Genomic DNA, 21,085 nt, shown 5'->3' with positions numbered 1-21,085 from the left:
GTGCCCGCGGGGGGCGCAGGGAGGAGGACGAGGGGTGGGTGGGGTGAGGAGGGGACTGGGACCCCTAAGGGACCCCTAAGGGACCCCTAAGGGACCCCTATGGGACCCCTATGGGACCCTATAGGGCATGGGGGTGGGCGTGGCTCAGGGTTGTGGGCGTGGCTAAGACCCAGGGGGCGTGGCCAACCGTGGTGGGCGTGGTCTCGGTTGGCCCCGCCCCCCAGCTCTCGGCCCACCATCACGCCACCGCCCCCCGCGGCCCCGCCCCCGCGGCGCGCGCTGATTGGCTGGCGGCGGAGGGCGGGGCTGTGACGTCAGGCGGGAAAGAGGCGGTTATAGCGCGCCGGCGGGGAAACGGGGGGGGGAGGCGGCGGAGATCGCGATCGCGGCGCGGGCATGGAGCGGGTGGTGCTGGTCACGGGCGCCAGCGGGTGAGTGCCACCGGGACCGGGTCGGGGATGGGGAGCGGACCCCGTGGGGTGCCCACGCGTGCCCCTAACGTTTTTCCACCCCCCCCCTCCTCGTGTCGTGCCCTCGCAGCGGCGTGGGGCTGGCGCTGTGCCGGCGGCTGCTGGAGGAGGACGGCCGCATCCACCTGTGCGTGGCCTGCCGCAACGCCCTCAAGGCCGAGGCCACGCGCGATGCCATCCTGGAGCTGCACCCCGCCGCTCAGGTCTCCACCGTGGAGGTGGATCTGGGCAGCCTGGCCTCCGTGCTGCGTGCCGCGAAGGAGCTGCGCTGCCGGTGAGTGGCCCCTCCACGCGTGGCCCCTCCCCACGCCCCCCCCCCCCCCCCAACCCTAACCCTGCTGCTCCCATCTCCACGCAGGTTCCAGCGCCTTGACTTTGTCTACCTCAACGCCGGCATCATGCCCAACCCGCACGTGAACTTCAAGGCCCTCTGGAAGGGCCTCCTGACCGGGTAGGGGGACGCGGGGGTGGTTACTGCACGGAGCGGGTGTCGGGGTGCTGCTGGTGTTGGGGGGGGTGAGGTGAGCCCTGAAGGCCTGCTCCCCTTCCTCGGCACAGCCCCACGGGCTGCTTTGGGTTCAAAGGGGCATTAAAGACCAGCCATGTCCACCTCCCTGCCCCAGGCACGGACACCTCCCACCAGGTCCAGGTGCCCCGAGGCCTCTCCTGCCTGGCCCTGAATGCCCTCAGGGATGGGCCATCCCCAGCTTCTCAGGGCAGCCTGTGCCAGTGCCTCAGCCCCATGAAAAAATCTTATATTTAACCCAAATCCATTCTCGTTCAGTTTAAAACTTTTGCCCCTGGAGCATGGCCCCATGCAAGGTGTGGGCTTGCTTGGGGTGGGCTTGGCAGCCAGGTGAGGTGCCCGGCAGCACCTGAAGGGCATGGGGTCTGATATAGCCGGGTGCCCAATATAGGTGCCAGGCTCCTTTCTTCATGTGCATTAGGCTTGGTGCTGGGTCTCTGTCCATGGTGGAGCTTCCCTTCTGTGTCTGATTCCTCTCTAACTCCTGTCCTCGGCTTCCAGGAAGCTGCTTCACATGCTGACCACAGCGGAAGGCGTAATGACCCAGACGGACAGGCTGAATGGCGACGGGCTGCAGGAGGTGTTTGCTACCAACCTCTTTGGGCACTTTATCCTGGTGAGGCTGTGTACGAAGATCGGGCTGCGGGTTTGGTTGATGTGGCTAGGGATGGGCACGGTGGGGGCTGAGGGGTCAGTTCTGCCTTACAGCTGCTGACACTGCTGCGGGCAGGAGCCTGACACAAGGAACGATAGGACAAAGGTCTCAGGCTTTGTTAAAATAGCTCCAAGTGGTGGCGGAGCCATCATTGCAAGGGGTAATGCGATCTGAAGGTTCCTGTGGTCAGTGGAGAGAGGCAAACCTTGCGTAGTTCTCTCCCTGTCCTGGGAGGACACCAAGGCTTGGTTCTGCTGAGTGCTGAGGTGTTGAACAGCTGTGCCAAAGGATGCCAGCTGCTTGCAGGTGTTCCTGGGGAAACCTGGGCTGAGGCTGCACACGAGCTGTGGCTCTTTATGGAGCTTGCTGGCTTCTGTGCGGCCAGTCTGGTGAAGACTGGCTAAGACTGGGAGCAGCTCTTCAGAACGGTAAAACCGTACCGTAAGCTTTTAAAAGTGTGTGCTCAGCAGGCTAACGCGTCTCTTGCAGATTCGTCAGCTCGAGTCCCTGCTCTGTGGGAATGAAAAGCCCTCCCGGCTCATCTGGACCTCTTCCAGCAACGCCAGGGAATCTGCCTTCAGCCTCTCCGACTATCAGCATGCCAAGGGGCAGGAATCATACAGTTCCTCCAAATACGCCACTGACCTGACGAGCGTGGTTCTCAACAGGAAACTTAATAAGCAGGTGACGATGGGATTTGTGCATCTGAAGAGGCTAATGAGCACCTCCTATTTGTAATTATCGTTGCATTGTTGCTACTGTGTTGCATTAATTCCTAGCAATCAGGTCTGTTCTCTAGTGCACACGTAAGAACTGATTGGGGGGGCTCTCAGACTGCCAGAGGAAAGCAGCAGCTTTTAGGAGAGGGTCCTACCTTCCTAAAGCTTTCTCTTTAGACAAAAAACTGGTCTTAAAGAGCAAAGAGCTGCTGCTGTGACTGTGTGGGCTTGTGGGGCGGCTGCTGAACTGTATGTAGAGCACCTGCACGAGGTCCTGATGTGTCAGGAGGCCGTGTGGTGGGCTTGTAACAGGCACAGACTTAACGTGAAGGCCTCTAATTTGGGACCCCTCAAAAATCAGTCTGATCACTCTGGTTCTTGCAGTCCCAGAGACACGGGTATGTGCTATTCTCTGTGATCTCCTTCGCTGTCCTGCTGGGAAGTGCCCTTAGGGAAGGGGTATGTTCCCTTCTCTGCTCTGGGGTGCTCACAGGCTGTTTCCTCTCCGCAGGGTCTGTATTCCAGCGTGGTTTGTCCCGGTCTCGTCATGTCCAACATGACCTACAGAATTCTGCCAGTGTTTCTGTGGACGCTGCTCATGCCCATCATGTGGCTGGTGAGTGAAGCTCTTGGCTGGTGTGGGGGCATGTGCTGGAGTTGATTTGGGTTGAGGCATTGATGTGTTTCACTGCAAGTGATGTGCAGCCTGCCTGTGTGCTCCTGGATGCTATTGCTGCTACGTAGCAGGCTTGGGGAGTTAGAGGACAGGGCTTTACTGCACCCACATGGTGCTGGGCAGAGGGCCCTGCTGGTGTCTTTGTTCTGTTGTCGGTTCCTCCTGAGGAACAAGTGGGAAGGAGAAGCAGAGCAGGTGTAGCCACATCTTGTAGACCTGTCCTTTAGCACCTTGGGGCTCAGTTTTCCCAGCTGAGCTCCCCTGAGCCCTCCCTGCAGTTCTGCTGCTGGGCGGTGCTGTACACACAGCCTGAGCTCAGCCCTGCACGCTCCCCTTGCCAGCGTGCTGTGTGCCTGTAAAACACTGGGTGTCAGTGGCAGCAGAGTTCAGGACAAAACTCGTCCCTTTTGCCTTGAAATGCTGTCCACTTTTGCAGCAGGCTTTGCTTTGTAAAGGTATAGAAAAAAAAAATACTGAAAAATACCAAGTCATCTGCTCTCTATTGCCTCCCCAAACTGTCCCTGTCCGTCTTCCTGAGGATTTGCCTTTTAGGTTGAGTACTGGCCCTGCCTGCAGCCTTGCTGCTGGTGCAGCAGGATGGGCCTTCCTGCTGGGGCTGCCCACGTGGCAGCAGCCGGCCCTGCGGGATCACCTTTCGGCTGGCAGAGGAGAGGGCAGTGCCTTCTCGTGTGTCCTCCAGCGCTGGTGGCACTGCCACTCTGCCTCCTGCCTTATGTGATCCCGATACCACCGGGACAAGGCATCTGCGGGGTGTGGGTTGGGCACCCTGCCTCTGGAGGTGTGGGGTCTGGGTTTGGTGGAAGGCTCCCAGGAACCCAGCTCCTGATGTTAAAGGGATGCTCTGGTCGCAAGCAGGTGGTGAGGCCTGTAGCTGGCTTTTAAAAGCCTTTCTACCCCTTCTGGGTGATCTTGTGTTGCTGGGCTTGCCAGAGAAACCTTGGGCCGAAACGCTGATTCTGCCTTGTATTTCGTTTCCCCTCAGATACGCTTTTTTGCCAAGACTTACACCCTGACGCCGTTTAATGGAGCAGAAGCCCATGTAAGTGGTTCACAAGGTGATTTAGCAGCCCTCCCTCCTGGGGAGCTCTCAGTGCCTGCAGGCTGTGTGCTGCATCTCCCCTCTGAATCCCTCCCAGCAGGGAGCCGCGGGGCACCAGCAGTGCCAGGGCTGGCCCCCGGGTGCTGGATGCTTCGTGCCCGTCATCGGGTGCCTACAGAAGGGAAGGCTTTGGGGAAAACCCCGTCCCTTAAATCTCTGCTCCGCTGCTGTTTGTCCTAGGTGTGGCTGTTCAAACAGAAGCCAGAGTACCTGGATGCGCTCGCCAAGTACCACAGCTGTACCTCCGGGCTGGGCAAGAACTACGTGGAGCCCAGAAAGGTGAACGGGGCTGCCTGCTGTGGTGGGGGGCTCGGCTGGGCCGTGGTCCTGCCCTGGAGCAGGAACTGGGCACGTGTTGGGCACAGGGAGGGATTGGGGTTGTCTGCAAGGCTTCCTGGGGTACCTCCAGTCCCGTGCTGGGGTCTGGGAGCTCCTAGGGCAGGCCAGGAAGGTTTGCGGTAGGTGATGTGAAGCTCGGGGTGCTGTGGAGCCTCTCACTACTTATTCTTTTCCAGATGGATGTGGATGAAGAAACCGCCGAGAAGTTTTACCAGAAGCTGTTGGAACTGGAGGAGCAGACTCTGGAGAGATACGGTGACCTCCTAGACTAAGTAAAAGCCCGTCTGTGGGTTAACAGGCTCGTGTCAGCAACGTGGGCTTCCTTCACTCTGGTGCTAGTCGTGCCTGCCGTGCTGCAGGCACACGGCTTCCTTCTCTACAGGAGGTGAACAGTTCCTGAAGAGGGAAATGTGAAAACTGAAGAGAAACATTTAGTCTTTCTGGGATGGGACCTTTCTGGGATAGAACTGGAAACCTAGTGTAGGTGGGAACCGTCTCAACACAGTTGCGAGTTTTGTTTGTTTTCCAAAAGCATGACTGAGCTGCCTACAGCTCAGGAAGGACCTCAAAATATGGTTTACGTCTGGCTTAGCATGGGAAAGGCATCAGCCTGGGTGCCGCCGTGCCTCGTGGCTCCACCAGTCTTTCGAGACGGCCCCGACTCGTGACGGGTGGTTAATCCTGCACTACTTGAAGGCCCGTCCTCGGCGGAGCTGCTTCTGTCCCTGCACCTGAGCTCTGGGGCCGGCTCTCCGGGCGTGCTCAACAAGATCTGACCTCTGGAAGTCGGGCTCTGTGGCAGCTGAGGCACAGCTCTGGGAAAAGCTGGGCTGGGCCTAAAACAAACATGCAACACGCACCCCTTGGCTCAGCTGGGAGGACAGTGCCTTTCCAGACATGAGCCATCCTGTGGATTTGGGGCCATGTAGTCCAGCCCTGACCATCCGGAAAGGCTGGAAGCATTGATGGTGGCTAGGTTTCAGGGCTACACCGCTCTGTCTGTAGCACGAATGAGAGGTTACCCTGTTATTTTACCTATTTAGTTGTCTTTTAATGTTTACTGTACCAAGTATTCTTCCTGTCATCTGTCTCGGGAGCCGCACTGAGTGCCTGGTGTACTTCAAACGCTGCAACAAATAAAGAGTTGGAACTGACTCGAGGCCTTGCTGCAATGGGGTTTTTGCTCAACACTTGGTGGCTGGTTTGTGCCTTGCACAACGAGCCCCGGCCTTCCTGGGGAGCTGTGGGGTTGGGTCCCCCCTTCCCCAGGGGAGCTCTGAGCAACCTGCTTGGGCCTACTTCTCTTCCTTCTAATTAGGGGAAGGCATTAGTAACTTCTGAGGACTTCAGTGTGGTTTTGTGTGCTGAACTCCTGTAGACTATTTCCCAGCTTTAGGCACTGGGGGAGCAGTAGATGTCTCTGGCACTTACTCACCCGGACTTGTCACATAATTATTAATTTATTAGTGGCCTATTAGTGAGTGCTCGGCATGCCCAGGTGCTGCCCTGCGGCCTGGCAGCAGCAGGGGGAGGCTGGGAGGGAGCCTGACCTCTGGGGCAGACCGGGGCCGTGCTTTGTGCCTTCATTTCCCTGCAGCAAGGGCTGGCCCCGGAGGGGCCTGGTGCTGTGGCTTGGGTCAGCTGAACCCCCAAACCCTCCAGACCAGAGCTCCACCTTCCTGGTGCCCTTCTCCGTGGGGAAGGAGCCACTGCCAGCAGCTGGCTGCCTCTCCTTTGTCTTTTTTTGTGCCCAAAACACCCAGCTGCTGCTTCCAGAGAGGAATTAAGCATTTACCTTGACTGGCTCTTTTTCATGTATCTAGGGGCTGAAGTTGTGCAGGTGTCAGGGACGCTCAGCCTGGTGGGATGGGGCAAATCCTTCTTGCCTGTGTTGGGCCCAGGGGAAGGCGAGGCACGATACTCCAACCAATTCTTGAGATATTGATCATTTTGGAGTCAATCAGATCTACGCACGGGTCTCTGGGCTCACCCCACAAGCACTTCGTGGCCCTCCCTTGAGGGTTTGGGGTTGGAGGTTAGCCAAGGGTTTGAGCTGTCGTGCAGGGTTCAGTTCCACCTGCTCGCCTGCTGACGGCACCTGGTGGGTGGCAGTGTTTGCTCTGGGCTTTGGGGGCATCTCCTGCAGGATGTGGTTGTGGCTGCTGGACGTGGAGTCACCTCTGGAGATCTCCAGCTCTGCTTCCTGCTTCAACAGAGCTGGATGGAGGAGGAACAAAAGGCACTGCAGCACGATGCCAGCCTTGGGGAGAGGGGACAGCCTGGGAATAGGGAATAAACCTGGTGGTTTCCCCTGGGTTTGGTTCAGTGTGGAGCTGGAGGTGCTGTCAGCTGTGTCCCCAGTTTGAAGAGGTGCTCCAGGGCACGTCCTCTGAGGTGAGGTCTGCTGGGAGGCCACCGAGGCGGCTCCTGGGCTCTCTTGTGTGTCCCTGCACCAGGCTGGGTGTGGGCCCCGGAGCCCTGCTGCTGAGCTCCTGTGGTGTGTTCCCTGCGGGGTGAATCCATCCTGGCTTTTGGGTGTCTGCTCTGGGTGCCGAGCTGCCTGCGGGGACGGACGGGGACGGCTCCCAGTGCCCTGCCCTTGGCTAACAGCTGCCTGCACGAGGAGCTTAATCCCCAGTAATCCCCCAGCCTGTCGGGTGCAGCTGGGTGTGAAACTGGGAATGGAGAAACAGCAACTGGGTCATGGAGAGCAGTCTCTCCTCGCCGGCTGAGCCAGGTCAGCAGAGACCCTGCTGGTGACATGGCTGAGTCAGGCTCAGGCCCGGGCCCTGCACGTGAAGGTGACAGGCCCGTCGTGCGTCACAGGCGGCTCTGCCCGGAGCACGGGGCTGGTGGTGGGGCCGGGGTGATGCACGAGGGTGGGAAACGCTGGGATGTGTGACAGGTGAGGAGCAGCAGTGAGTCAGTGCCAAAACGGGAGCCTTCAGCTCGCGGTGCCTGCTTTGGGAGCCACCAGAGAGGCTCTGGGGCAGGTGCTGAGCGTGAAAAGCTGCTGTGGTCGCTCCACAGCATCCTGCACGGCCGGGCCGTGCGATCTTCCATCATTACTGATCGTGCTTAGTCCCAAGCCACCAGATCCTTATCTCCACAGGACAACGAGCCGCCTTGCTCCAAATGCAGCTGGAATTCACTGTTGTTTACAGCCCAGCTGGCTCTGTGGGGTGGGTGGGAGCTGCAGCCCGAGATGTGGCTGAGACAGGAGGGAGCAGGAGATGGCTGAGGGCTGGGTGAGCTCGGCCTCTCCACGAAGGAGTCACCAAGGACCAGAAGGAGCAAAGGAGCAGCACCCAGCTGGGCTCCCACAAGGCCTGGGACCAAACCCGTGCCTTGCCAGGATCCGTGCTCGGGCAGGCAGCTCCGGACAGATGCCAGGTCTACTCCTGATGCCAGCCTGCCTCCCGCCCACGTGGCCATGGCCCCCGGCACTTCCTTCCCCAGAAGAGCCCCTGGAAAACTCAGCAGCTCCTCTGGCTGCTCACGTTGGACATGAGAGCCTCCCTGAGCCTCCCTAGGCTGGCTCCATGGCATCTCCTCACTTTGTTCCCTGTGAACGGGGGGTACGGATGGGAGACACCGTGCCGTCATCCTCTGTGGGTCCCCCACGTGCGGTGAGCCATGGGCAGGGACCTTGGAGGAGCTGGCGTTGGTGCGCCATGGCACAAAGGGACAGGATGGGTGGTGCTTCCACCCCAGACATCCTGCTGGGGGGATGCTGACGGCATGTGGTGGCTGTGTCCCGGAGCCACCTGGTGCCTCACGGCTCAGCCTCCTGCCCTGGAGCTGCTGCTGGCTGCCCACCGCGTGCCAAGCCCCATCTGTAAGCAGCTGCAACAGGTCCTGCCAGCCTCCTCGTGACCCAGGCCTCTGCCAGGGAGCCCTGCCACGTTGTTATCAGCCCTTCCTAAGCTGTCTTCGCTCCCCACCTTTTCCTCTTGGCTGTGCCCCAGCCCGGAGACCCTGGCAGCAGGGTGTGGGCACCCCGGTGGGTTGGGTTCCTCACCGCGTGGGAGCTGAGGGCTGAACCGCGGCACCCTGGGCACCGTGAGAGCACGGCTGGTTGGAAGCAGACCCACAGCCCCAAATCTTACCGTGCTCCCCTTGCCCGTGTTGGCCAGTGCTGACCACCAGCAGCCTCGGCAGGGGCTGCCTGGGGTGCGCAGGGCTCTGCCTGTGGCTCCCTGCACGCACTGCCAGGTCCCCGGCTGAGATCAGGGGCGAGCAGAGCAGGGCACTAAGGACAGGACATGCCAAGGAGAATGCCAGAGTGGCAGGGGATACATGTGCGATGGCCAGGCTGGTCTTCCTGGAGCCAAAAAGTTTGAAGCCAAGCTGCCCTTGGAGACTTCTGTCCAACCTGGAATTCTCCCTAGAAAATTCTTTTTTTTTTTTTCCTTTTTTCTCCCCCCCCCCCCATTTTTTTTCTGTTTTCTTTTTTACATTATTTTCTTTTCCTTTTTTTTTCTTTTTTTTTCTTTTTATTATTATTTTTTTTTTTTCTGGGAGATCAGAACAGGTTTTGCATCCTCGCTTCACCCAGCCATGAGAAGTGCTTTGGCCCCTGGAAGTTGTCAGCTGGAGCCTCCCATGGTTCCTGCAGGGCTGCGCTGCCCAAAACAGGGAATGTGGGGCTCCTGGGGCAGTGGATGTGCAGGCGAGGTGCTGTGAGGGGATACTTCTGTCCTCCTGGACCAGCTTGCCCCATCACAGCCTTTGTCTACAGACCTTTTATTTTGCATTTTCCGTTTAGGCTCACCCCTAGAGGTGCTGTTTGTCATGGGAATAGTGAGAGCTCATGCAGGGCATGCAGGCAGATGCTGGTGCTCCCCAAAAGCTGACAGGCAGCTCAAATATCTGTGTCTCTAGGGACACCAGCGTGGGAGGTGGGTGTAAAGGAAGCGTGGCAGGGCATCGGTGTTGGCAACACGGCCTCAAAACCCCAGGAAGGTCTCACCCAGCTGCCAGCAATGACCAGGGCACGTTGTGCTGCCCTGGTGTGCATGCTCAAGGGGATTTGGGTTTTGAAACACAGAGGCGGAACCTCCCCTTGATCACAGGGGCTTGGGCGGGTTTGATTACAGCACGAGGTGGGCACAGCACCAGCTGGCTGGCATGTCAGAGAGGCAGGATGCGTATGCATCCCGCATGCAGCCGGGAGGAAGAAGTAGGGGATGAGATGAGGTCAGGGGGTTGGATGCTCCCCTCCGTCACCCTCTGGCTGTTTTGTCTCATGATGCCCAATCTGGGCTCCTATCCTGAACCATTTTCCAGGCTGTGCTGCCTGCACCCTGCAGGTACAGGGCACGCACCGAGCTGCATGGGTCCCAGTCTCTGACAGCCCCAGCCTGGCACAGCTCGGCGAGGTGGCACAGTCAGGGAGCGTGGATATCAGAATAATGCAGCTACAAGGCAGAACGTGTTTGAAGCCCACTTTTCTCACATCGTGGCGATGTGGCCTGAGCTCCGCGCTCAGCTCCTGTGCAGCTCGGCTTGGCGTGGCTTCTCCAAAACCCAGCGCCAAGCTGCTGTCAGAAGGCCTTCCCGGGGAGAACTGCCCAGGAAGCCTAGGGGCTCATCGCAGCTGAATGGCACAGCAAAGCTCTCCTGGTTTAAAAACTGCTCTTTTAAAACACACATTCTATTCGGCTCGGGCAGAGCTCCCCTATGTGCCCAGGGTGCTGCAACCCCAGCTTGGCGCAGGCGTGCCTCCTGCAGGTGACAGGCGTTGGGCAGCCTCAGGAAGGGCAGGCTCCCAGCGCAGGCACACCTGCATTCACCCGCTTGACTCATGGGTGCAAACCCAAGTGTCACTGCTGAGGTCAGCGAGGAAGCCTCTCAAATTGCCGTGCAGCTCGGGCTCACGTCAGGAGCCTTCCTGCCTCGTCACACGGCTCCGTGGGACAGCTCTGCTGCACCGACGGGGCTGGGAGGGAGCGCGCCTGATCCTGGGCGCGGAGCGGATGCACGAGGGACGGGCGTCAGCTCCCTCGTCAAGCCGTGACCCCGGGGGCGTGCAGCTCTTGGGCCACCTCTCGCCCCAAAGGTTTGCCTCAGCTGGCCCTTGGCAGTCACGGGAGCGCCGCCCTCGCAAGCCCCCGTTGGCACTGGCGGTGGCGGCGTGCTCCGCGGGCACGTTTCTGCGCGTGGGCCCTGCAAGGCGCAGCTGGGGTGGCTCACGGTGCCGTGCGAGACCAAGCACGAGGATGCTGATTGTGGGGCCTGCCCCCAGCAGTTCTGCTCTGTTCCAGGAGGATGTGGTGCTGGCACTGTTGCTCACAGGGCCGGAGGCCGCAGGAGGTGAGGGGCAGAGAGGTGCTGGGAGAGCCCTGGCACGCACCGCGGGAGCGCAGAGAGGGGAAGCACCAATTCCTGGCACGTGCAGCCAGGAATTTTTATTTTTTTTTCTCTTTCTTTTTTCGTAAGAAAGCAGATGATCTCTGGAGAGTCCTGAGCAAGAAACCCAAGCGCACATCCTGCCTTCCCCAGGGCTTTGTGCCCGCAGCAGCTCCTCTCCTCGCTCGGCTCCGCGCGGTGGTGCTGCGGCCCCGCCGTGCTCACTCAGGGCTGCTTCGGAGAGCTCTGGCTGCGGGTTTCCTCGTGGTGGTGTGTTGTGTATTTTTTTTTTTTTCCCCTTCGAGGAGGGATATTCAGAGTTTAGAGAGCACCGCAGGGAGCAGAAGTGCCTGCCGCTGTCTCTGCTCGCCCCCAAAGGACAGGCTTAAACCTGTCTGCAGCCCAGACCCAACACCACCGGCACCAGCTCCTTCACCTTGTAAAAAAAGAAGGCAACAAAGGATGTCGGTGGCGGGGGAGACCCTGCCTTCGTATTCCGAAACCCCGTGGCTGATTCCTTTCCCTTCTTTCTCCAGCCTTTGAAAGTGGCCGTGAGGAAAGGGCTGAAGGGTTTGCAGGGGGACAGGGCGGCCCCCCGGGTGGCAGCCCTCCTGCAAGTCCCCCTCCTGCCTTGGCTGCAGCATCACAGCAAGGAGCAAACCCGCCTGTCCTGGGGGGTTTTGCCCAATCCCCCAAATGCAGTCTGGGCAGCCCGCGGGACACGAGCTGGGGCCCCAAATGCGCCCCGGTCTCACAGCTGCCCCTGGGGGACCCCCGCTGCCAGCAGCACGGAGCGATGGAGGTGGGCGTGAGGGAGCTGGTGCCCAGGGGCTGCTGTTTGCTGGGAAAAAACCTCCTTACCACCCATTTTCACCCGCTTCCCCCACGCGTGACCCCCCCCCCGGGTACCTCCCCCCTCTCCCCTCCCCAATTTCCCCGGCCGGGGTGGGGGTGCGCTCGGGCAGCCCCCTGCGCTCCGCAGGTGGGAAGCACCGCCCGGGGCGGCCCCAAACCCCGACCCCAAGCCCATCCCCGGCTCCGCCCGCCGGGGAGGGAGCCCGGGAGGCTGGGGGCGAGGCCGGGAGGCTGGGGGCGAGGCCGGGGGGCCGGCAGGGAGGCGGGGGCCCTGCCCGGCCCCGCCCGCGCCCTCCGCGCCGCACCTGAGCGCGCAGCGGCGTCCCCATCCCCATCCCCATCCCCATCCTCATCCTTATCTTCATCCCCATCCCCATCCTCATCCTCACACCCCCCCCCAGCCCTCCCATGGCGCTGCGGCTGCTGCTGTGCCTGGCGGCGCTGGGAGTCGGCTGCCGGGCAGGGCCCCCCCCCGGCCCCTCCACCGAGCCGCCGCTGCAGGACGAGGCGGACAACCAGGAGAACATCCTCTCGCAGGTCCGGGGGGGTGCCGAGGGGGGGTGCCGCTGTTACAGCCCCCGGGGGGGTTGGGGGAATCCAGGGGGTCCTTTGGGAGGCGTTGGGTGGGCGCATGGGGGGGCTCTGGGTGCCCGGAGAGGGGCGTCCCATGGGCGCGCTGTGCGCCCCCCCTCCGAAACGCGCTGCGTGCTGCTGGCTGCCCTCCGGAACAGCTTTTTGGGGTGGCTGCTGGACAAACAAACCCCGTCCCGGTTGTGTTCGGGCTCCCCAAAGCACTTTCCGCAGCTGAAGGAAATTCCTGGCACGGTGCGGGGCTGCTCGGCGGGGCTGTCCCACCGCCAGGTCCCGCTGCCTGTAGGGTTATTTCGGCTGCCCCAGCCCTGCGAAGAAGCCTGGCTCGGGGCAGCAGGTGGCTTACGGGGTGGCTGTTCCCAAAAGGACACCAAGCATGAAGGGACAGCGGGATGGGCTTCATCCCTAAAGCTCCTAGAGCCTGGGTCATTCTTATATGGACACGAAGACCACCCTGGTGCGGGAAGGCGGCTTTCCCCGTGTAGGGGCAGAAAGCCCAGCGCTTTGTAGGGGACTTGTCCACCGGTTTTGGGATGGTTTCCTGGAGGCTCGGGGCACCGTGAGGCTCCCCGAGGGGCCTGACGGTGCCGGTGCTCAGCTGCTAGGTGACTACGACAAGGTGAAGGCGGTGTCCGAGGGCTCCGACTGCCGCTGCAAGTGCCTGGTCAGGCCCCTGGGCCGCGGCGCCTGCCAGCGGATTAACGAGGGCGCCTTCAGAGCCGAGGACTTCTACACGGTGGAGACCATCACCTCGGGACCCGGCTGCAAGTGCGCCTGCGTCGCCCCCCCGTCCGCCCTCAACCCCTGCGAGGGGGACTTCAGGCTGAAGAAGCTGCGGGAGGCGGAGAGCAGTGACCTGAAGGTAGGGGCACGGCAAGGATTTTTGGGGTCCTCACTCCTTCTGGGGGCGTGCTGTGAGAGCGGGTGGCGCTGGTGACGTCCTGTGGGCACCAGGGGGACGGTTTGCTGCCTTTGGGCACAGAGGCATTTTCCAATAAATTCATCCATCTGGGTTTGGGAGCATACAGAAAGCCCCGGGGAAGCTGCCACCACCAGCTGGCGGGCGTCAAAGCCCTTGTGGATGGCCGGGACTGCCTCAGGCAGCTGCTGGCAGTGATTCCCCACGGCCCCGTTCGTCCCCCCCTGCCCTCGGTGCCCCGCAGCAGAGGGACGCCCCGCGGGATGCTCACAGGGCTGGTTTGGTTTCTGCAGGCTGCAAGCCACTGATGTGTCAGCACGAAAGTGTGCCGCAGTGCTGGCGGGGACGGTGCCGGGGTGGCTTTTGTCCTTGTTGCGATCACAGTCTGGAGTTTTTTGGTGGCCCCTCGACCACCGGAGAAGCCCCCTCGCCCGGCAGCACCGTGCCGTGTCCCCGGGGATGCCTCGCAGCCAGCGCCGGCCCTCGAGGAACTGGCCCTGGCTCCCTGGGTGTTTCGCAAGGACCCGCGGCCAAACCGCCTCGCGGAGCCTGTCCAAGCACTGCGCACGTGGGGATCGTCCTTGCTGCTAGAGCCCGGCCACGGGAGCTGTGGGGAGGCTCCCCAAAAAGAGGCGGGCAGCGCTGGGAGCACCCCAGGGCGTGCAGCAAATGTTTGCGGGGATCCTCAGAGCAGGGAAAAGCAAACCCCCGGCGGGCAAAGTGAAGGAGATGGAGTTAGTCAGGGTGTGCGCATCGGCACGGTGCGTCAGGGAGGGTCAGCCCGGGGCAGCTGAATCCAAAATCTCTTTTTGAGGGGTGGCAGCTTGCTGCTGGTCCTCTGCTGGTGTTCCTGGGGGCCTGGAGCCTGACCTGGAGCCCTCCCCAGCCCTTCCGTGCCCGTGCCCGACCACAGGGCTCCTCTGCCCTCTGCTCCCACGGCCATCCCCACCCAGGTGGGACCAGGGCAGGCACCTCTTAAATGGGGGCTGTGAGGAGGAGGCAGGAGGCAGCATCCCTCCAACAAGGTGGTTCCCCGGGGAAGCCGGCTCTTACTAGGCTGGCGCTGAACTTCGGCCCCCGCGCGCTGTTGCCTTTGTGAGTATTTTTATTTTTTAACAAGCTTCCCCTGGTTCCAGGAAAAACAAGCACGGGATGGCAGGAGCTCAGAGTCTGATCTCAAACTCATTTTATGTTCGCTCGTTGGCTCCTCGGCTGCCAGCCGTGTCGCTTGGGGAGCTGACCCTTGGGGACGTGAGCGCCGCGCTCCCCTCGCACCCAGCGCGCGGTGCTGTGTGCCGTGCCCCTGCCTGCCCTGCGGGCTGGGTGGGCCGAGGTTGTTTATCCCCTCCAGGTGGAAGCCAGGAGCATTAAGAGTAGCCCATCGTCCCCAGATGCAGAGTGCTGGCTGTACAGGGACAAAACTGCTCTCTAATATCCCCTTGTGCTCAGATACCTGCGTTACCCTTGACTTTTGGCTACTGAAACCCTTCTGGGTGCTTCATATCAAGCACCTCTGCCTGACGGTGTGCTCCGTTTGCCTCGCAGCTGTCCTCCATCGTCGAGATGCTGGAGAGTGCCTTCTACGGCTTGGACCTGCTGAAGCTGCACTCGGTCACCACGAAGCTGGTGGGCCGGGTGGAGAGGCTGGAGGAGGTAAGGCAGCCCCCTCGCCTTCGGGGCGCGGCCAAAACCCTGTACCTGGTGCCTCGGGTGGGCTCGGAGCCTCCTTCCTGGTGGAGGAAACCATAATTAACTCTTCTGGCTCGTTCCTCGGTGCTGCTAAAAGATAGATTTGGTTCAGTTTTCCCCTGGCTGGCACGATGCAGGGTGGCAGTTCGCTGAGCCGTGCTCAGAGCGAGCAGCGCGGCGCGCTCCCCGGGTCTGTGTCTGGGGCAGCAGTCCCACATTCTTGTCGGAGCAGCACGGACCCGTTCGGCTGCAGCCAGCGGCCAAGAAGCGGTGATTTATAAAGCCAAAATTCCACTTGCAAAGTGTTTTGGGAAGGCACGGGGTGCTCCGCCTTGGGGTCAGGCAAGAGACAGCCGAGAGGAGCACACTTGGCCGCGAGGAGCCGGCTTTCCAAACAGGGTGTTGACCCAAAAGGAGGAAAAGGGTTTTGAGGTCTGAAAATAATAAAACACCGCTGTGTGTGCTTGCAATCCCACCCTCCTCCTGCGGTTTGGCTCGCTCCCCAGGTGTTGTTGGGGCTGCCGTTGAGTCCTGGGCGAGGAAGGAAGGGGAGCGGTGACACGGGCCGTGCCGCTGCAGAGCGGGGCTTGGCGTGGGGGGCGTCCTGCCCCGGGGGTTTGTGCACGCCTGAGGCCAGCGAGGTGAAAATGTCAGCTCGGAGGCTTGGGAAGCGCCACGGAGAGCGTCCCCGTGCTTTCCCTGCTCTTGCTTTTCCACCAGCACCCGCTGAGGATGCACCCAACAGCGCTGCGAGCAGCCGGGGCCTGGGGAAGGCACCTCCAAAGGGGGCAGCTGCAGGCAGCAGCTGGGAGCAGCCTCCTGTCCCCGGCCTCGCACCCAAATTCCTGCCCACGGGGCCGGCTGCAGGGGACAGCTGAGTGCTGGGGGAGGCCCCGGCATCGCTCCAAGGTGTTGGCCCCCAGGCGAGAAGGGTTTTGGCAGCTGCTCCCCCGAGAAGCAGCTGAGCAGCCTCGGAGAGCATCACAGGGCACCGCGTTGGCCCTCTGCTCACAGGGAGAAGGATTTTGTCCCCCTAGAGCAGATATTGCACAAAATAAGTGACAAGGGCACAGGACAGTTGGAAACAGCCATGCTCCCTAAAGGAGGAGGGTGTCAAAGCTGCTTCTGCTCCTAGGAGAGCATCTTAAAGCTCCCCTCTTCCTCTCCTTACTGCAACAAAAAGCTTGCCGAGAAGTCCCCGTGTTACAGGACTCGGCCTCAAAACTCGAAATTAAAATTAATCAAATCGAAATTAAATGCCCTGCGGGGTGGCAGGCTGACCGGGCTTGGGTGGCTGTTTTTGGAGGGGAAGGGACTGCCAGTTTTTTTCCAGTGTGACAAGGTGTCGCGCACAAACGCTGCGTGGTTGGACCCCGGAGCCGTGTTCGGCAGAGCTGGCACCTCCTCTGCCTCGTCGTCAGCTCGCAGCTGTTGCTTCAGCTGGCAGCTCCGGGGTCGCAGATGGAGGTCACGGCGGATTTTAGGAGAGATTAATGGCAGGACAGATTCGAGATGAAGGATCGGGGGGGAACTGCCTCCAGGCTATGTGCAAAAGTGCTCTGATTGATGTGCCGTCTCCTCGAGTGGCTGAAGATGGAGAGGACCAAGAGGTTTTGAGCTGAGAGGGCAGCAGCCCCTCGGTGCCCAGCCCCAGGGAGAAGCAGGGCTGTGAGCCCAGAGCCCCCCTCCTCCAGGGGTCCGGGCTGGGCTGAATCCCCTCTGTCTTTCCCAGGGCATGGCCAGGAACCTCAGCGGGGAGCGAGCCGCCGCGGAGGAGCCTCTGCAGGAGCCGCAGGGCCGGGAGAACTGCTCCAGCCTCATCTCCAACAGCCTCGCCGACATCGAGGGCTCGCTGCAGAGGGACGCGGAGGCTGCCTACGTGCACACCGAGGTACGGCCGCCTGGCACCAGCCCTGCTCTGCCTTCCCCGTGCCCCCAGCACCACGCTGTAAGGCTGGGCATCGAGGCAGCCCAGCTCTAGGTTATTTTTTCCCTCCCCGCTCAGCAAAGCCCGGCCCCAGCCTGCTGCTCCCGGCACGGCCCAGCTGCGGCCGGGACGTGGGAGGCAGCGGGACCGGGCTGCTCCCCGCGCCTCCCCCTCCTGCTTTTCCAGGTCGGAGTGCTCGGAAAGACTGATGTCATTGCGGGGCCGGCCGGCAGCCGCTGGGAAGCCTTTGATTAGCGGGGCTCGGGGGCTCCGGGGACGGGCAGCGCGTTGCTTTCCATCACCAGCAGCTCCCCGCCAGCTCCCGCGCCCACAGGCTGCGGGCAGAGACGTGGGCACCCCGTGGGTCTGCCCCACGTGGGGACGATCCTGCTGGGGCAGGGGTTTCTGTGCTGCTGCTGCGATGAGCAAGGAGGGTGTTTGTGGGGGAAAAGCCCCGCTGGGGTGTCCTGACCCCCTCCCTGCCCTGGTTGTATGAGCTGGGGAGGCTTTGTGCTGCTCCGCGCCCTGGTGCTCCGGCCTCTGCCCCCTGCCCGTGTGATGCCCAGGCCCCCAGGCTGCCCTGCCTGTGATGTGGGGGACACGGCTGGCAGGGGGGTGCCCGCTGGGGGTCCCAGCCCTGCCGCGGGGCCGTTATCACCCTGAGTGACCTCATTTCCCAGCACTCCCCCTTCCGCGCCGTTAATTGCAGCGGGGCTTCGAAGGAATCCTGGGCCCGTCTCCGCAGCCAAATGGGCACGGCTTCAACGCTCCGTCTGTCTTTCCATTTCGCTTTAATGAGGTGAAATCCCACAGCCCTGAGCCGTGGCTGCTGGGCTCTGCCCGTGCTCGGCTGCCCAGCATCACTCGTGATCCAACGCAGGGCACGGCAAGCCCTGAGGAAGGATGGCACAACCCGTGCCAACCCCCTGCCCTTTCCCCTAAAAATCTTCCCATAACAAGCTCCCCGTCTCCTGCAGGGCAAGTACGAGGAAAGGTTCCTGAAGGACGAGACCATCTCTCAGCAGATCAACTCCGTCGAGTCCCTCCCGGAGCTGCACCTGGCTGCGGAGGAGGAGAAGCCCAAGCAGCTCCTGCAGAGGAAGCTGCGGCTGCGCAGCCGGCCTCCCTCCAAGCCCACCATCGTGCGAGGGGTCACCTACTACAAGGCGCAGTCCGGCGAGTTGGAGAACGACATCGAGGAGCAGCGTGAGTCGGGTTTGTGGCCCCAATCCCCAGCAGGAGCAGCCTCGTCCCTCGGGAATCTGTGGGGACAGCATGGGGACAGCGTGGGGGACACAGTGCCTTCGGAGTAGGGAGTAGGGGGCTTGGAGACGTGGGTTGGGGGACGGGGTGCGGAGGTGCTGGGTCAGGCTGCTGGCAGGGCAGGGGAACCAAAGGAGTGAGCCGCGGGGATGGATGAGCTGCTAATCCAGGAGACGTGGTTTCTGAGAGGAGGCCAGAGCAGGAAAACTGAAGCTGCGGGATGGAAATAAAGGGGCAGGAGATGAGAACACGGGGTGGAGAGGAACTCCGAGTCCCTCTCTTCTCAGGGGTGCCGTGGGGCTAACGCTGGGCGTGTTGGTCGAGCAGCAGGGCCAGCGGGCAAATCACCACTGAGAGCATCACTGTGGGCATCCAGCGCCCACACCCAGACGGGTGGGCTTGGCACAAGGGACACGGGGCGGTGGGAGGAGGCTCGTGGCTCCGCTGACGCCCGTGTCCGTGCGGCAGAGGACGAGCTGTTCAGCGGGGACAACACGGTGGATCTGCTGATCGAGGACCAGCTCCTGCGGCCCAGCGGGCGGGCGGGCGAGGCTGTGCGGAAGCCCTCCCCGGTGGGGTGGCCGCCCACCCCCAGCAGCGACCCCACCACCGCCGCGCCGACCACCCTGCCCTTGTCCCCTGCCGCCTCCGTGGGGCCGACGCCAGACCCCAACACCGTGAGCCCGCCACCCCCCACCCTGGGGACCACGAGTGCCCCATCGGGGCCGCCCGAGGAGGGGACCCCACAGCTGCCGACAGCATCGGCCAGCGCGGTGGCACCCACGGCCACCGAGAGCCTGCCCGCGGCCACCAGCCACGTCCCCAGCCCCGCTGCGGCCACCACAGCCCAGAGCCCGTGGGACACGGGGACGAGCCCTGAGCCTGGCACCGGGAGCAGCCTGGGACCCCCGGAGCAGGCGAGCACCCCTGCGACGCCGGTCAGCCCCACGATCCCCGCCACCCCGAAACAGGCGCTGGAGGAGGAGGACATCAGGAACATCATCGGTGAGTGCTCCTGCGCGTGGCCACGGGGGCAGGGTGCTCACCCCTGGGTTTGGTCGCTGGTGGGAGACGCTGGGCTCTTCTGGGGCACCAAGCTTCACTTGTTCACTCTGGAACCTACTGATGTCCCCTCCCCGGTTCGGGGGTGGAGAGGGGTGCTGCCCGCTGCCCTGCCTCCAGCCTGGTGACCCCTCTCTGCCCGCGCAGGGCGCTGCAAGGACACGCTGTCCACCATCTCGGGGCCCACCACCCAGAACACCTACGGGCGCAACGAGGGGGCCTGGATGAAGGACCCCCTGGCCCGGGAGGAGCGCATCTACGTCACCAACTACTACTACGGGAACACGCTGGTGGAGTTCAGGAACCTCGACAACTTCAAGCAAGGTGGGGTTGCGCCGTCCCCGTGTCCCCGGGGCTGTGCCAGGCCCTGCTGGGCTGCCACAAATGCCATCCCCATTCCATGCTAGGGTTGGGAAGGACCTTTTTGGGTGGTGGTACCCGGTGTGGGGTTCCCAGCACGGGGCAGGACCGGCTGCCCGTGGTGGCTGTGACCTTTCATGTCACCACGGGAGGCGGGGAAGGGGGTGCAGGAAAGGGAGGACCTCACCAGCGCGGTGTCTCTGCCTCTCAGGGCGCTGGAGCAACTCCTACAAGCTCCCCTACAGCTGGATCGGGACGGGGCACGTGGTCTACAACGGCTCCTTCTACTACAACCGGGCCTTCACCCGCAACATCATCAAGTACGACCTGAAGCAGCGCTACGTGGCCGCCTGGGCCATGCTGCACGACGTGGCCTACGAGGAGTCCACGCCGTGGCGGTGGCGGGGCCACTCGGACGTGGACTTCGCCGTGGACGAGAACGGCCTGTGGGTCATCTACCCGGCCATCAGCTACGAGGGCTTCAACCAGGAGGTGATCGTGCTGAGCAAGCTGAACGCCGCCGACCTCAGCACGCAGAAGGAGACCACGTGGCGGACGGGGCTGCGGAAGAACTTCTACGGGAACTGCTTCGTCATCTGCGGCGTCCTGTACGCCGTCGACAGCTACAACAAGAGGAACGCCAACATCTCCTACGCCTTCGACACGCACACCAACACGCAGATCATCCCCCGGCTGCTCTTCGAGAACGAGTACGCCTACACCACGCAGATAGACTATAACCCCAAGGACCGCCTGCTCTACGCCTGGGACAATGGCCACCAGGTCACCTACCACGTCATCTTTGCCTACTGAGCCCCCCGCCACGGCGGGGCACTGCGAGCGAGGGGCCGCCAGCACCTTTTGTTATTATTATTGTTATTTTTATTATTATTATAATTATTATTTTGTACAAATCAAAGAGTAAATGATTTTTTTTTCGGCGTTTCAAGCTGTTTTTTTTTTTTTTTTATGGTGGATTGTAGATCGATCCCCAGGCCGGGCCCACCCCCTCTGTCTCTGGTGCACCCTGCTCCTGATCCCCGGGGCAGCGCGCAGGGGCCGGTGGCAGCAGGGCTGCTCCTTCGGGAGGGGACGCCGGGCTCCGCGCACGCAGGAGGAGGTGGCCCAGACGTCGCCCTGCTCATCAGCTTTTTATTTTTTGAGCAAACCCAGCCCCTGGTGCAAAGCTGGCCTTTCTGCTGCAGGCTGCAGGGCCCGGCGGGACGCTGGTGTCCAGGTGCTTTGGAGAACCCCTGTGCGATGCGGCTGCGAGCGCAGCCCCGGTGCTGGCACTAACGCTGAGGACTGTCCCCTCTCCCCCTGGAGCCCCGGGGGGCTACGGGTGCCAGGCTGGGAGCCAGCAGCGGGAGGGGGGCTGTAAATAGCTGTAGATGACCTTTGTGTGCTCTGTAACCCCAAATCTTCCCCCGTTGGGATTTGCCGGGTGCTGCTCTGCTGGAGGGCACGGCCAGCAGGAGCCCCCCGCCTCCCCAGCCTGGCACCATCTTGTATTTACCTGCTGTTAATAATAAAAGATCAAGTACCTTTGCAGCTGTCTGGGGC

The 21,085-nt window shown here is 61.9% G+C and overlaps 2 protein-coding genes across 3 annotated transcripts; both read left to right on the top strand.

The window, feature by feature from the left end:
* Positions 1–276: 276 nt before the first annotated feature.
* HSD17B7 (hydroxysteroid 17-beta dehydrogenase 7) lies at positions 277–5,659 on the top strand. The gene is made up of 9 exons (XM_038182718.2): positions 277–431; positions 541–744; positions 829–921; positions 1,498–1,612; positions 2,141–2,335; positions 2,882–2,986; positions 4,050–4,106; positions 4,347–4,445; positions 4,682–5,659. The coding sequence occupies exons 1-9, from the start codon at positions 397–399 to the stop codon at positions 4,775–4,777; spliced, it is 999 nt and encodes a 332-aa protein (XP_038038646.1). The 5' UTR covers positions 277–396; the 3' UTR covers positions 4,778–5,659.
* Positions 5,660–11,980: 6,321 nt separating this feature from the next.
* Positions 11,981–21,070, top strand: OLFML2B (olfactomedin like 2B). Of its 2 annotated transcripts, none has more exons than XM_038182831.2 (8): positions 11,981–12,248; positions 12,901–13,164; positions 14,767–14,874; positions 16,643–16,801; positions 17,815–18,052; positions 18,569–19,105; positions 19,310–19,486; positions 19,734–21,070. In XM_038182831.2, exons 1-8 carry the CDS (start codon positions 12,120–12,122, stop codon positions 20,333–20,335), a joined length of 2,214 nt encoding a protein of 737 aa, XP_038038759.2. In that variant the 5' UTR covers positions 11,981–12,119; the 3' UTR covers positions 20,336–21,070. The 2 variants fall into 2 exon arrangements, with proteins under 2 accessions (XP_038038759.2, XP_038038760.2); XM_038182832.2 differs by having other exon boundaries at positions 11,985–12,248; positions 17,815–18,043.
* The last annotated feature ends 15 nt before the right edge of the window (positions 21,071–21,085 follow it).

Source organism: Anas platyrhynchos, chromosome 8 (genome assembly GCF_047663525.1).
Source record: "Anas platyrhynchos isolate ZD024472 breed Pekin duck chromosome 8, IASCAAS_PekinDuck_T2T, whole genome shotgun sequence".
NCBI lineage: Eukaryota > Metazoa > Chordata > Aves > Anseriformes > Anatidae > Anas > Anas platyrhynchos.
The sequence above is the reverse complement of the archived record's forward strand: the minus strand, read 5'-3'. Positions and strand labels throughout refer to the sequence as shown.

Coding starts and splice junctions, on each gene's coding strand:
- OLFML2B (XM_038182831.2), top strand. CDS start 12,120: ATGGCGCTGCGGCTGCTGCTGTGCCTGGCGGCGCTGGGAGTCGGCTGC. Junction 14,875..16,642: donor GGGTGGAGAGGCTGGAGGAG/GTAAGGCAGCCC, acceptor TGTCTTTCCCAG/GGCATGGCCAGGAACCTCAG. Junction 19,487..19,733: donor CCTCGACAACTTCAAGCAAG/GTGGGGTTGCGC, acceptor TCTGCCTCTCAG/GGCGCTGGAGCAACTCCTAC.
- HSD17B7 (XM_038182718.2), top strand. CDS start 397: ATGGAGCGGGTGGTGCTGGTCACGGGCGCCAGCGG. Junction 745..828: donor GCGAAGGAGCTGCGCTGCCG/GTGAGTGGCCCC, acceptor ATCTCCACGCAG/GTTCCAGCGCCTTGACTTTG. Junction 2,336..2,881: donor ACAGGAAACTTAATAAGCAG/GTGACGATGGGA, acceptor TCCTCTCCGCAG/GGTCTGTATTCCAGCGTGGT.